Source organism: Misgurnus anguillicaudatus, chromosome 24 (assembly GCF_027580225.2).
Source record: "Misgurnus anguillicaudatus chromosome 24, ASM2758022v2, whole genome shotgun sequence".
In the NCBI taxonomy this organism is placed as follows: domain Eukaryota; kingdom Metazoa; phylum Chordata; class Actinopteri; order Cypriniformes; family Cobitidae; genus Misgurnus; species Misgurnus anguillicaudatus.
This window is the reverse complement of record NC_073360.2, coordinates 7864043-7878645: the sequence shown is the minus strand read 5'-3', so window position 1 is coordinate 7878645 and position 14603 is coordinate 7864043. Positions and strand designations below refer to the sequence as shown.

General features: G+C 37.3%; 1 protein-coding gene across 1 annotated transcript; it reads right to left on the bottom strand.

Annotated features, from left to right (window-relative positions):
- Positions 1–4906: 4906 nt before the first annotated feature.
- Positions 4907–12605, bottom strand: LOC129437541 (P2Y purinoceptor 12-like). The gene is made up of 2 exons (XM_055195740.2): positions 12333–12605; positions 4907–6462 (listed from the first exon to the last, which is right to left on the bottom strand). The coding sequence occupies exon 2, from the start codon at positions 6446–6448 to the stop codon at positions 5375–5377; it is 1074 nt and encodes a 357-aa protein (XP_055051715.2). The 5' UTR covers positions 6449–6462; positions 12333–12605; the 3' UTR covers positions 4907–5374.
- Positions 12606–14603: the final 1998 nt, after the last annotated feature.

Sequence of the window (14603 nt, the reverse complement as noted above, 5' to 3'; positions counted from 1 at the left end):
GGTTTGAGCTGCTCGTCTGTTCATTACCATGTCAACAGCGGGTACTGCCTGTGGGCATGACCGCATTAAAGATAATGAAGTCAGCCAGGAAAAATGGTACTCTCTTTACTTCAATGCAGATTATATAAACAGGCAATATTTGTTTTCGATTATAAGTAGCTTGTTTAAAAGTAGACATTTCAGGCTTTCTTTTGATATGTGTATCATGTTTATGTGACGATTATTCGCAGTTTCAACTGATTTTTGTAACGTGTTTTGAGAGACAGCTGGCGGAGACAGAAATGTCTGAATGCGCACCCTGTTTATTTTCTTTATTTGACAAAAACACAAAGATCTCTTGTTATTGTGAATGTACACAAATGAAAGAGGACCCTTTACAGTTTCAAATGATGTCAAACACGTAAGTGTATGATTATTAATGATGGAGTATTTTAAGTTGATTCTGCTCTAATAAGGAGAAAAACGTCAAAATGCGGCGCCGCATTTTTGGACTCCTGGTGGTTAAACAATCAATATTATTATTATTATCATTAGCTACAATGACCCTTAAATGAATGAAAACAGACAGGGTTTTTTGGTTGAACATATGGTTTATTATAACAAACTTTTGAAAAAATAAAAAAAAGATAAAATAAAGAACAAAATAAGGAATTATCTCTTTAGAATAGACAAAAAAACCTGTCCTTCCTCTTGAGCGACATAAATGGGAGGGCAAAAGTGCAGGGCCATCATTGTCATGACTCGGGAAGTGAGAGACAGGACGCAAACGCAAGGTTCCAAATAAATAACATTTAATAATTAAAACACGAGGGCTGACAAAGTGAATACAGAAACTCAGGAACATGAACACGGGAAACAGACAGGGTATCGATGACAATAATCCGGCGACAGGTGTGAAACAGACAGCAGCTTCCAGCTCTATGCAGATGATGCAGTTCTTTATACTCCTGCTAAGACACCAGAGTTGGCTGCTGATGTACTCTCTGCGTGTATGACTGATGTTGGACAGTGGCTCAATCAAAATCAATTGGTGCTAAATTGTTCAAAAACTGTCACTATGTGTTTCTCGATTAAGAGATTTGATCTAAATGATAGATTCAAAATTACTTTACAAAATGAGACAATTCAATTCGCAACAGAATTTAAGTATCTTGGATTGGTTTTAGACCCGCAGCTTAAATTTACTAAACATATTAAGAAAATTTCTAAAACAATACAATGTAATCTTAATTGTTTTAAATTAATCAGAAATTATACACCAAACCAGGCTGCCATGCTGTACATGCATGCTATGGTCTTTTCACATATTTCATACTGCATGACAGTTTGGGCGCAAGCAGTTCCATCTGCAATAAACCGCATCGGCTCACTTTACAATCAAGCAATAAAAATTATGGATAAAAAGCCAATCCGCCACCACCACTGCTACATATTAGAGAAACACAATTTATTAAGCTTTGAAAACTTTGGTAAGTTGTGTTTCCTTAAATTAATATTTAAGTGTATTAATAATTAAGCACCTGAGTCACTCAGTACATTTATTCAAATACAGAATAGCCAAAGAGTTACCAGAAGCAGCTCAAATCATAACTGTGCAATACCATACTGTAGGACAGGCTTAGCACAGTCTGCCTTTTCAGTCAAGGGCTGTAAACTATGGAATGCATTACCATCTGATATTAAGGCAATTTCTGACTTGAATACATTTATTTCAAGGGTTAAGTTGTGGCTAAAGGCAAATCAAAATTGTATCTATTTTTAATTTATTTTGGGTTTTTTTGTGTGTGTGTTTGTGTATGTGTGTTGAAGAATTGTTATCTGTTTTAAAATGTTCTTAGAAATGCGCAACCTGGGACAGGAGTTGAGAATTAGCAATAGCTATAAACTCTTTATGCTGCGCATCAGTTACAGGCTTTGAACTATAACTATGTTTGCTTGTATGGTCCCTGTCAAATAATAAAAAAAATAAAAAAATAAGTATAAATACACAACACTTAACAAGGAACAGGTGTGATGAGGAATCAGTCCGTGAATTGTCCAGGTGACGTAATCGGAGACACAAACAAAACATGACACGGACTAGCCGTGACATAACCCTCCCCTCTACGAGTGGCTACCAGACACTCACATAAAACACAACAAAAACAAAGTCTGGTGAACCTGCTGCGTCCAGTTTGGCCGATTATTCTGTCATGACTCGGGAAGTGAGAGACAGGACGCAAACGCAATGTTCCAAATAAATAACATTTAATAATAAAAACACGAGGGCTGACAAAGTGAATACAGAAACTCAGGAACATGAACACGGGAAACAGACAGGGTATCGATGACAATAATCCGGCGACAGGTGTGAAACAGACAGCAGTATAAATACACAACACTTAACAAGGAACAGGTGTGATGAGGAATCAGTCCGTGAATTGTCCAGGTGACGTAATTGGAGACACAAACAAAACATGACACGGACTTGCCGTGACAATCATAGCACCATGCTTTTTTATTTTTTCAGGCCAGGTTGTGATGAAGAAACATAAGCAGCATGTAGAGATTTTCAGGGCTCATTCTTGACCGCTAAGGTGAGAGAATGTGTCCACTAGGACTAAACATCCTCTCCGAAGGCACACTCGTGGCAGGGACACAAAGAGAAACTTTCTGGCCACATTTGCTAGAAGAGGCATTTGGTCAGCATGCATTGTCCACCATGCCAGTGGGTCATTGTCCGTGCTGATGGTTGGAAGAGACTTGTATATCTTTATTTCAGACTGCACCTTATCCCTGACACTGACATTCTTATTTCCTGTAATTCTTGCAGAAAAATGTGTAAACTTTTACAAATTTTTACATACATACTTTTCTTAACTATACATACACAATTTTGATCCGTTTAGGGTCAAAAAAAAAAAATTCTTTCGGAATCTTCCCTGATGCATCTCTGTTTAACCAACACACCCTATGTTTCTGGTTAGTTCTATGTACTAATGTTTATAATATAATTCCTGACTGCCTGAATTGATACATTTAGAGTACCCCTATTAGAACGGAAGAGTCAGAGAGCTAGGTTTCACGATACACTAGCTTGCGACTCCCTGGTCTCTAGTGTTTTTCCCTTACTAATGGAGTGGAGTAACCTCATACACCTCCAAATGGCAGTGCATAAACCAAACCAAACACAAACTTTCTGCCTCATATGACATCCATGTCACGGTCTTGTCAGACATCTGTGCTAGATGTAGGTCTGAGTGCATCTGACAGGACCGTGACAGTTTTATGTTCTGTGTGGGGACATGTGGAATCACATTGTGTGTATGGCTTCCACATGTTCCCGGTGTCTTGTTGCTGTCGTGATCTTGCCAGACCTTAGTATAGGTTCAGGTCTATGTTCTGAGGGCAAGGTCAGGGCAGCATTGTTTATGTGGGAACACGTGTGTTTTCACATCATGTATGTGTGACACGTGTTCCCAGTGTCTTGTCACTTTCACCCTACTCCCTTATGTACTCGTGTCTTACGTGATTAATTATGTTCACCTGTTCCTCATTGGTGTGCTGTCTATATTATGCCCTCGTGTTCTCTGTGTGGTGTGCGTGCGTTGTTGTAAATTCTGTGTTCATGTTCTCTGGTACCTGTTTCAGTGATTCTTGTGTTTCATCACAGTCCTTTGTTAATCTTCTGTTTTTCCCCTCGTGGGTGTTTTTGTTATAGTTAATAAATTCATAGTTATATTTTTATACATCTTTGCGTTTGGGTTCATCTTTTACTTTCCTTATTCGGTGTTTAAATCACACCGTGACAATCCAGTGTTTTTTAACAGGATTTCCGGTGCGTTCTCCGGAAGTCGCTTTAGTCGACCGCATACGTCATTAAGGTTTAATATTTCGGGTTCAATTTCAGAAAAGCAACTATTACATTTCAAGGTAAAAATGAAACTACAATGAGTGTATGTCTTAAAAGAAATACATCTTAATTTTTATAATGTATTTTAACTGAAATGTGAAAACCTCGATGACATATGCGGTCGAGCAACGCAAACCTGAAATCCTGTTCGGGATGTGTCCGGCAAAACTGGCACGAATGGCCACCCTATTCAACACTCTGCAAGGAGTTCCTAGGCCGCTCTGCTCACACATACAATACAGCAATAATTATACTCTAACACTGATAAATACACAGTCATAAGTATTTGGGCAAATATATGGATGCAGAACCATATTTATCGATATTTATTCCCAATCTCCTATCAAAAAGAGCAACAGCTTTGACTTTTTTGGGGAAGAAGAATGTGTTTTCCTCTATAATTAAATTTTTTTGTATGATTATTAATGACGGAGTATTTTAAGTTGATTTTGATAAGAGAAAAACATCAAAATGCTGCGCTGCGTTTAAATTTTTGGATTGAAACATTTTGGAAACCCCTGGTATACAATACACAAGCAAGATATACAGTGGGAAACAAATGAAAAAAAAAGTAAAATCCTTATGTTCATTTTTTAGTACTTAGATCATGTATATTGAAAAATAACGTAAGAAAGGCCTACCTTGTGTCAAAAAAATATATAATGGACTTTTAACATTTTGTTTAAATTTTTCCCCTAAAAATGTTGAGTTCTGCATCAAATAGATTTGTGTTACTCTTGCAATAGATCATTCATTGTTACATCTATGACTTAGATAAAAAAAAACTATTTGTACAATTTTTCTTTTACAAGTTTGGTATTTTCCACTTAAAGCCCTGTTTTCAGATTGTTTATGATGAAATAGAACGGTTTTGACTGAAATTTCGACATATGCGGCTGCCCCGAGAACTTTCAGGTGTTTGTTGTTTCACCTCCCACCTCTTAGAAAGGATTTACACATCTTTGTGTGTTAAGCTTTAACACATTAAGAGTGTAAGAAATATTGTATTTTGCAGAATGAATGAATGAATATTTTTTATTATTGTGTCTTGCATACTACTGTATGCCCAGCCGTAATAGGCTTGTAAGACACCATTGCAGAAAGAACCATCTTAAGTTAAGATTTTTGGTCCTTTTGGCACTTTTTTCCACATTAAAAATATCACATTACTATAATTCAAATGTTTTACCTTAATGTGATTCTCAGTGGTTCTTCATTATTGATGATTATAATTTATTGCTTTTACTAAATTAGCATTATTAAAAGCAGTACAATAAACATCAGTACTTCAAATAATAAAATCTTAATAAATGCATTTTTTTTCTTTGATTTTTGAGGTGAAATATTGACAGGTGTCATGAGATCATTCATGTAGTTGTAACAAAGCATTTCTGTCAGTTTAAGCACAGATGATGATGTAATCCTTTCTCAGAATAAACATATAGGATAGGGCTGCATTATAACCTCACTGCCATTATTGTATTATAAGAGATCGTTCTGCTTTTCTGAAGTTTCTCTCTGTATATTACCCGTGTCTGTCCTGAAATCTCTGCAGCATCCAGGAGAGATACTGAGAGTGTTAAACAGAGATTTCCTAAAAGACTTGCAGAGGAAGAAGTAGATGAGTGGATCCAGCACAGCATTGAGAGAGGAAAGCCACAGCGTGCTCTCCTTTAACAGGAACAATAACAACTTCTCCTGGCAGTTAAACATTTGTCCTGGTAACTGGCTGTTGGTGTACGGCACTCGGGCAAAATGAAAAGGTACAAAGCAAACGATAAAGACAGCCAATACAAGGAAGATGTTAGCTTGTATACTGGATTTCTTCAGCTGTCCCTGGCTCACTGCATGTTGAGATCTTGTTCGAGCGGAAGACTTGTAAAGCTCTTTTGAAATGAGAACGTAACATATTATCACAACTATCAGGTTTCCCCAAAAGATCACCTGGCAAACATATATGACCACCTTATGCCATAGTAGTCCCATCTTTGTCTTCAGGTCACTGCACATAAAGTGAGATGAAGTGTTTGTACGACTAGTCAAAATTATGTTTGGTAGGCAAAGAGCCACGAGCAAGGCCCATATGAAGCCTGAGAGGAGCTTTATGTGCAGAAGGCATCTCTGGCTGGTGCCGGCAGAAGGCCACATGGTCTTTCTACAGCGATCGAGGCTTATCAGGCCAATGAACAGAATGCTGATATACAAAGTGAGGTAGAACAGCACGGATGACATACGACAGACAAAGACACGCGTCCCCATGGATGCTACGTTTGAGTCGCTGAGGATCTTAAAAGGGAAAGTGAGAGTCATGATAATATCAGCCACAACGATGTTCTTTAAGTAGATGATAAAGTAAGATTTGCTGGGGATCCTGAGGAAGACCCATGCTGCCAGGCCGTTCAGAGACAGGCTGAGGATGAAGAGAATGCTGTAGAGAATGGGAAGCACTGTTGTCATCAGAGGACTTTCAAGTGAACAGCCACCTGATGAGTGATTTCGAGCGGTTTGATTGAAGTTAGTGTCCATGACTCCTGTCTGTACGGTTGTGAACTCCATTGATAACTTGAGTCCTGATGAAGACAAAAAGCAAAATAAAACATTTAATGTCAGCATTCATACTACTATTCCACTCATACTGCTTCTCCAGTATACACTATGGGGTGGTTTCCCTGACAGGGATTTCCTTAAGCTAGGACTAGCCTTAGTTTAATTAGGAAATATAACTATTTCGGAAAAAAACAGGCCTTACTAAAAACATTACTTGTGTGCATTTTTAGGCCAAACAAAGGGCACTGATGTATTTTAATAATATAAATTATACATAACATTAAGTTACCTTTCTTTAAAAAATATTGGGTAATTGCCAGCACATTTTCTCTCTCTCTCTCTCTCTCTCTCTGTCTCTCTCTCTGACCTCTGCAGTCTCTCTTTTAGTTTCTGAAGTCCAGACCTATATTAAGCTTTGTTTATAAATTACTCGCGCTTTGCTCCGCACCACGTAGCGAGCATTTGCTCATCGCGTGCGTGTCTCAAATGGACATGCCGCTAGTCTTGAGGCTATGTAAGACTGGACGAAACCATGCAGTAAAGGGGGGGAGGATTTTGCTGGAAATGCAGATATAAGCCATAACTTTGTTTTATTTACTAATAAAAAATATCTTTGTTGGACCCAAAAGTGTGTGGGCCCTAACTTTCCCCTTTAGTGGCACCCCTGATGAGATAACTCAGCATTGACGGGGAAAGAGTTAAGTGCGTTTGTATAAAGTACAGGCAAAAACCAGGTCCTTGTTTATCTCAAAAAGACAGTAACCTCAAGTAACCTACACAAAGTCTGTGTCATTAATGTTAATCAAACAACCCAAGACAAAGAGAAAATCTCTTCTGTAGCTCTAAAAAATAATAATTATATTTAATTTATACAATAAAGAGTGTTATTATTCATCTGATACAATTTCTGTACCTAATGCTAATAGACCTTACTTAAACTGCAACTTTGTTCTTTTTATAAATGCTTGAAATTTCTTTATTTGTTTTCCCAGCCCTTTTTTGCTGATTCGAAAAATTTTTTATACGTGCCTCAAAAACCATAATGTGATCCGAACCATGAGATTTGTGATCCGTGTCACCCCTACTATATGTACAGAGTATTAGGGTGTTTTCAGACCTGACCCTGTGTTTCGGAACCTGGTGTTTTTCTCCTTATTCTTTTTTTTTACAATGACCATACCTAATGGCTCTTTGGTGACGAGTTCTGTTGAGCACGTCAACGGCATTTAAAACCAAATGTAAGGGTTTTGTCTTGTGTTTTGTTTGATTTTTATTTTGATATCATGTTCTGTTTCCAGTCTTTGAAATCTTGTCATGTCTCACTTCACTTTGTACTTCCTGTCTGTTCACTTTAAATCCAATAGCATCCAGCTGCAGTCCATCCCAATGCATCCCTCTAGATTACGCTTTTCCCCCCGCTGGATGAACAGCAATTTTATTTCATATTTGCACCTCTGGATAGACAGCATATTTATTTTATATTTTCACCTCTTGATAGACATCATATTTATTTTATATTTTCACCTCTGGATAGACAGCATATTTATTTTATATTTTCACCTATGGATAGACAGGATATTTATTTTCGATTTTTACCAGTGTATAGACATTCTTTGCAGGCTTAATTGCACACGTCTTTTCCGTATTGTCATTTTACTTTAATGACTTAAAATATATAATATAAAATCTGTGTGCAAATTGAAATATGATCTTTATCATATCTCTTTACATAAAACAATTCTAAATAATATGCTTAATATTATAACATCAATAATTCATGCAAACTGCATTCACAAGAACCACCTTGAAAATATATATTGTTCAGATCATTTCAATTTTTTTGTGACTTTAATTCAGCCTAGATCAATGGACTAACCTTTTGTCATTACAACAGACTTGTACATGTTAATTGACACAGGTTTTTTGTAAATGTAACCCACTTCTGTTTTTAAAATATACGTAGATTCACACGATCAGACAATTTACCAAACAATCCAGATCAAATTAACACTTCGTGGTTTTGCAAAATTTATTGGAAATTTCACACATCTTAGTAAAATTAGACAAATCTGACCATCAGAATGAAGATGCAACAGTCAGGCCTGTAAGGTTGTGGGGGAAGTCCCGATTTCAAGAGAAAATAAAACATGAACAGTTCAAAAAAAGAAAGTACACTGTGCACACCACACCTCCTTCCTTCCCCCTAAAACTGGCTAGCTAGTTTGTGCATTTGAATTCTGACATGACCGATAAATCATCGACAGTTTATTATTTTTCTTACCGCTCACATGTGCATGGGCGTGTCAAATTTGAAAAGTAAATGACGATACGGAAATGACGTCAGACGTCTCTTTAAATCGAGAGGCATCCAGCTGCAGCCCCGCAGACTCACTTCTTGCTAGACACCAGTGGATGGACAGCTGACGTCATTTCCGTATCGTCATTCACTTTTCAAATTTGACGCGCCATGCACATGTCAGCGGTAAGAAAAAATAATAAACTGTCGATGATTTATCGGTCATGAATTCAAATGCACAAACTAGCTAGACAGTTTTAGGGGGCGGGAGTGAGGTGTGGTGTGCACAGTGTGCAATAGTTTGTTTGAAGCTGTTCATGTTTTGTTTTCTCTTGAAATCGGGACTTCCCCCACAACCTTACGGGCCTGACTGTTGCATCTTCATTCTGATGGTCAGATTTGTCTAATTTTACTAAGATGTGTGTAATTTCCAATAAATATTGCAAAAACACGAAGTGTTCATTTTATTTGCATTGTTTGGTAAATTGTCTGATCATGTGAATCTACGTATATTTTAAACACAGAAGTGGTTACATAAAAAAAAAATGTGTTCAATTAACATGTAAAGTTACAAGTCTGTTGTATTGACAAAACGTTATATTCCATTGATCTGGCTGAATTTAAGTCACAAAAAAATAGTGAAATGATCTGAACAATATATATTTTCAAGGTGGTTCTTGTGAATGCAGTTTGCATGAATTATTGATGTTATAATATTAAGCATATTATTGAGAATTGTTTTATGTAAAGAGATATGATAAAGATCATATTTCAATTTGCACACATTTTATATCATATATTTTAAGTCATTAAAGTAAAATGACAATACGGAAAAGACGTGTGCAATTAAGCCTACAAAAAAATGTCTATCCACTGGTGAAAACCAAAAATAAATATGCTGTCTATCAAGAGGTGAAAATATAAAATAAATATGATGTCTATCAAGAGGTGAAAATATAAAATAAATATGCTGTCTATATCCAGAGGTGAAAATATGAAATAAAATTGCTGTTCATCCAGCGGCGAAAAAGGAAATTAGCGGCTAAACGGAAATGACGTAGGTTGTCTATCCACTAGTGTCCAGCCACTGGTGTCTAGTCGGAGGTGAGTCTTCGGGGCTGCAGCTGGATGCTATTGAGGGAAGGCGTGATCTAGAGGGATGCATTGGGATGGACTCCCGTGGGACCCAACGCAAATCTCGCGGGGGGTGGGCGGGTTCACCTTTGCTGCTGGCGGGAGTGGGCGGTCAGAATTTTTTTGCGGGAGACCCGCGGGTCCCGGTGGGATTTTGCATGTAATAGAAATGGGGTCAACACATGAAGTTGAAAAGAAAATTAAGCTAAACATTATGTGGGACATACCGTGGCAACTTCGGGGAGCACATGCCCAATGCTGTTATACACTATGTGCCTCGCGTCTGGAAGAACTGGTGAGCACTCGTAACAAATCAGGTTGTTAACAGTTAAACTGTTTGTTTGTTTAATTAATCATTTGGTGCATGTGTATCATGCAGTATACATTTAAAAACTGAGGTTTTGTTTTAACGGTTAATGTTACAAAACACTGCTTAAAAAATGATGTCATTTTAACTGCGTAAAACCCCACGCGGAGCGAAGGCTGAGTCAAATCCTTGGTTTCAATGCGGTCGTTAGTACGAATTCAGTACTGTTTGATCTTACAGAAATTATAGTATAGCAAATATTATACTCTAACCCCAAACGCAAGCAAAGTTTAAAGTTTGAGGACATGAAAAAGTACGCTATCAACCAGACTCGAAACACCAAGTAAGAGCCCGGAGCAAACGAAAAAACATAGGCTATAACAGACTGCACGGTCGGCATATGAATATCAACTTTATTTGGTTTGATACGTTTTTATGAAGAAAGACAACCATATTTAGCCTACTTGCTCCGGTGAAAGCCTGTTCTTAATTCCAGCGGAGAAAACTCTGCTTAAACAGGCATTTGCAGTTCCGCTTCATTTTCCATATAGAGCACCGCATATAATAAATGTTCTCCGTTTCGTTTTCCATGTCTGTCTCGTTTAGCTGTAATAACAAAATAAATAAGCCATAACAAGAAGCTAACAAATCTCGTGCCCATCCCTAATTTTAAACACAATAGTGTTGAAAGTCTGTTATTCTATGTTTTGTATGAACATGCATTTCTGTACAGTTTTCACAAGCTCTGAGAAAATCCGCGGGAGCGGGCGGGAATGGACACAAATATTGCGGGCGCAGGCGGGAGTGGAACTTACCTAGGGGTGATGATCACACAGTGGAGCACTGCAGACAGCTATTGTAGATGCCGCCTACTTTTAAATGTGGCACAAAGGGGACGTGCTGTTTGCGACCCCCTTCACGTAGATGTTACTGCATCTGAATGAACATACATTCTATCTGACGTGACGTGATCGCTGTTGCAATATTCAAACATGAATGGGCTTTTACATCATGCATCTTGAACAAGCGTTTTTAATTCATTTAAATTCATAAAAAAAATCTCATGCGAATGTAACAAGATTTATAAAAATCATTTGTCTGTAGTCTACCACTGCCTACTGGTTGAAAATCACTGCTCTAAACCCAAACCTTTTTATGCCACAAAAAATAGGGCCAGATTTACTGCTTGTGCCAGCAGTAAATTAAACATTAATTCATGTTTGCATGGTATGTGCATGGTTATTTTACGCCGAACAAAGCATGTCTTAAATTACTTTGCACTTGAAATGGCTGCAATTATTGCTAAAAGAAGAGCCATTGGACAGCAGCATGTGATACAATGCAGAGGATTGTTTTAACATGTAACAGTTTATTTGGAATGCCAGAGGAACATATCATTCAAAAATATTGGTTGCCAAGCTATGTTATTTTTTATTTGCTAAGGGAAATAAAATAGAAGTTACTAGAAGTCATCACATCAGGTGTTTTAAAACTTCTTGTAAACCTTCATTTTTTGCCCTTTAGTTCTTTTCCGTGTCTTATGGCTTCGTTAACTGGGATTACACACCTGAATTTTCCACTGATGTACGTGATGCTGAACTCAACATGAGCTCTGCTTTTTTTTGAAACCCTGAACTAATTTTAGTAGATTGCATAGGTCATTATGGAAATCAGGTGTAGCGTCTCTGTTGTTTAATTTGTGCTGTTTTAGTAAATAACCTGCAGATATTACCACTCCCATCGGCGCATTTTGGAATTGTGCTCTTGCGCTAATTTGGACTGTATGGTAAATCTGGCCCATAATTTCATTTTATGTAACGTAATATACAGAAATATGTAGGAACATTTTAGTAACAATATAGCATTTAATTTAACCAAAATTATTTATTGTAAACCTCCTAAATTCAAGCTCCAGTTCAAGATTTGTATTTTCTGTGTGTATTTCTTTTAGTGTTGTGACTCTAATTGGTTATGATAAACAAATTCAAAGTAACTAACATAGTTAAATCAGCCCTTATCACATCTAGATTGTCTAAAGTTAAAGCTATAAATGTTTACATATTTAATATCGGGTTAAAAAGTTAAGAAAAGTTAAGAGTTTACCTAACTCTTTATGTTTATTATTTTCCTGTCATATTTAGTATATAATTACTTACCTATTTGTTAGATAAATCTTCAATCAAAGCATGTGCAGTATAGACCCTTGGACCAGAGCTACGAGATCTCAGAGCATAAAACATACAGACACGGATGTGCAAATACTTCAAGCTTATTTATTCTGTGTACAAAGTCAGCTTATACAGGAAGTATTGGTTGTGGTGCTTTTCTTTATATGCTAAAAATGTTTGATGTACATACTTATGATGAAATAATGAAAGCTCACTGGAAAATTATTGAGAAGGCACAATATGTGACCCTGAACCCCAAACCTGCATTAAGCACAAGAAGGACCTAAAAACAGAAAGACATTTCAAGTGGGATGAAAAAACTCCCCTTTAGCAGCTTTAGTTGGTCACTGTGGTTGCAAAAGTAAGTTAGCGCCGTTTGAACAAGGTGACATTACATTTACATTAACCAGACGGTTTTATAAAAAGACTTACATATGAGGTATACAATAGAAGCAATTAATACAACACAAGAACAGTAATACATTAATGCAATAAAACTAGTCTAATCAAGCTTAACACAGTGTAGCTAAGGGTTAAGTTACACCACAACTATTTAAATAACTGCAACTGAAAAACATTTCCATCACACGCATGCATGCACACAATTTTATATTTGCAAAATGTCCAGTCCATACCTAGGTCAGCAAAGACAGCATTAAAATGTCAATGTTATTAGAACACAAAGAGTGTTTGTGTTGGTGGTGTGTGTGTGTGTGTGTGTGTGTGTGTGTGTGTGTGTGTGTGTGTGTGTGTGTGTGTGTGTGTGTGTGTGTGTGAGTGAGTGAGTGAGTGAGTGAGAGAGAGAGAGTGAAAGAGAGAGAAAGTAAGCTTTGATATAGTCAAGGCCAATAATAAAATTACAACATTGATAGATGGCACAATTATTTTTATTAACAACTTATGGCTTACATAAGGTCTCAGATTGCTATTTGAATTGCTTGATACTTCAAATGCAGACCTTTCCTCTGTTAATAGCATAAAGCAAACAGTACTGTACAACACTTACCAAGTTTTATCATTTGTTTTACACTGGTCCAGCACGTTTTGAAATTTGGGGACTAGAATTGCCGCGGCTATAAGCTCCGGAACTTTAAGCATTTGTCCAAATCGCCTACAGAACCATCCCATTTGCACATTGGTCTCTCCCTGAAGTACGTCAAGAGCCTATGCAACTGGGCTGATAGTCTTTGCATATTTGGACAGAAAGGCAAGCTCGACAGGAGTAAACCTGTTCAAACAACAATTTAAAAAAAACCCACAAAACATCAGATTTATTTCACGGAACAGCTTCAATTGGAAGGGCCTAATTATAAATATATATACAGTCTTGTTCAAAATAATAGCAGTACAATGTGACTAACCAGAATAATCAAGGTTTTTAGTATATTTTTTTATTGCTACGTGGCAAACAAGTTACCAGTAGGTTCAGTAGATTCTAAGAAAACAAATGAGACCCAGCATTCATGATATGCACGCTCTTAAGGCTGTGCAATTGGGCAATTATTTGAATTAGCCGAAAGGGGTGTGTTCAAAAAAACAGCAGTGTGCCATTCAATCACTGAGGTCATCAATTTTGTGAAGAAACAGGTGTGAATCAGGTGGCCCCTATTTAAGGATGAAGCCAACACTTGTTGAACATGCATTTGAAAGCTGAGGAAAATGGGTCGTTCAAGACATTGTTCAGAAGAACAGCGTATTTTGATTAAAAAGTTGATTGGAGAGGGGAAAACCTATAAAGAGGTGCAAAAAATGATAGACTGTTCAGCTAAAATGATCTCCAATGCCTTAAAATGGAGAGCAAAACCAGAGAGACGTGGAAGAAAACGGAGGACAACCATCAAAATGGATAGAAGAATAACCAGAATGGCAAAGGCTCAGCCAATGATCACCTCCAGGATGATCAAAGACAGTCTGGAGTTACCTGTAAGTACTGTGACAGTTAGAAGACGTCTGTGTGAAGCTAATCTATTTTCAAGAATCCCCCGCAAAGTCCCTCTGTTAAAAAAAGGCATGTGCAGAAGAGGTTACAATTTGCCAAAGAACACATCAACTGGCCTAAAGAGAAATGGAGGAACATTTTGTGGACTGATGAGAGTAAAATTGTTCTTTTTGGGTCCAAGGGCCACAGGCAGTTTGTGAGACGACCCCCAAACTCTCAATTCAAGCCACAGTACACAGTGAAGACAGTGAAGCATGGAGGTGCAAGCATCATGATATGGGCATGTTTCTCCTACTATGGTGTTGGGCCTATTTATCGAA

Coding starts and splice junctions, on each gene's coding strand:
- LOC129437541 (XM_055195740.2), bottom strand. CDS start 6,448: ATGGAGTTCACAACCGTACAGACAGGAGTCATGGACACTAACTTCAAT.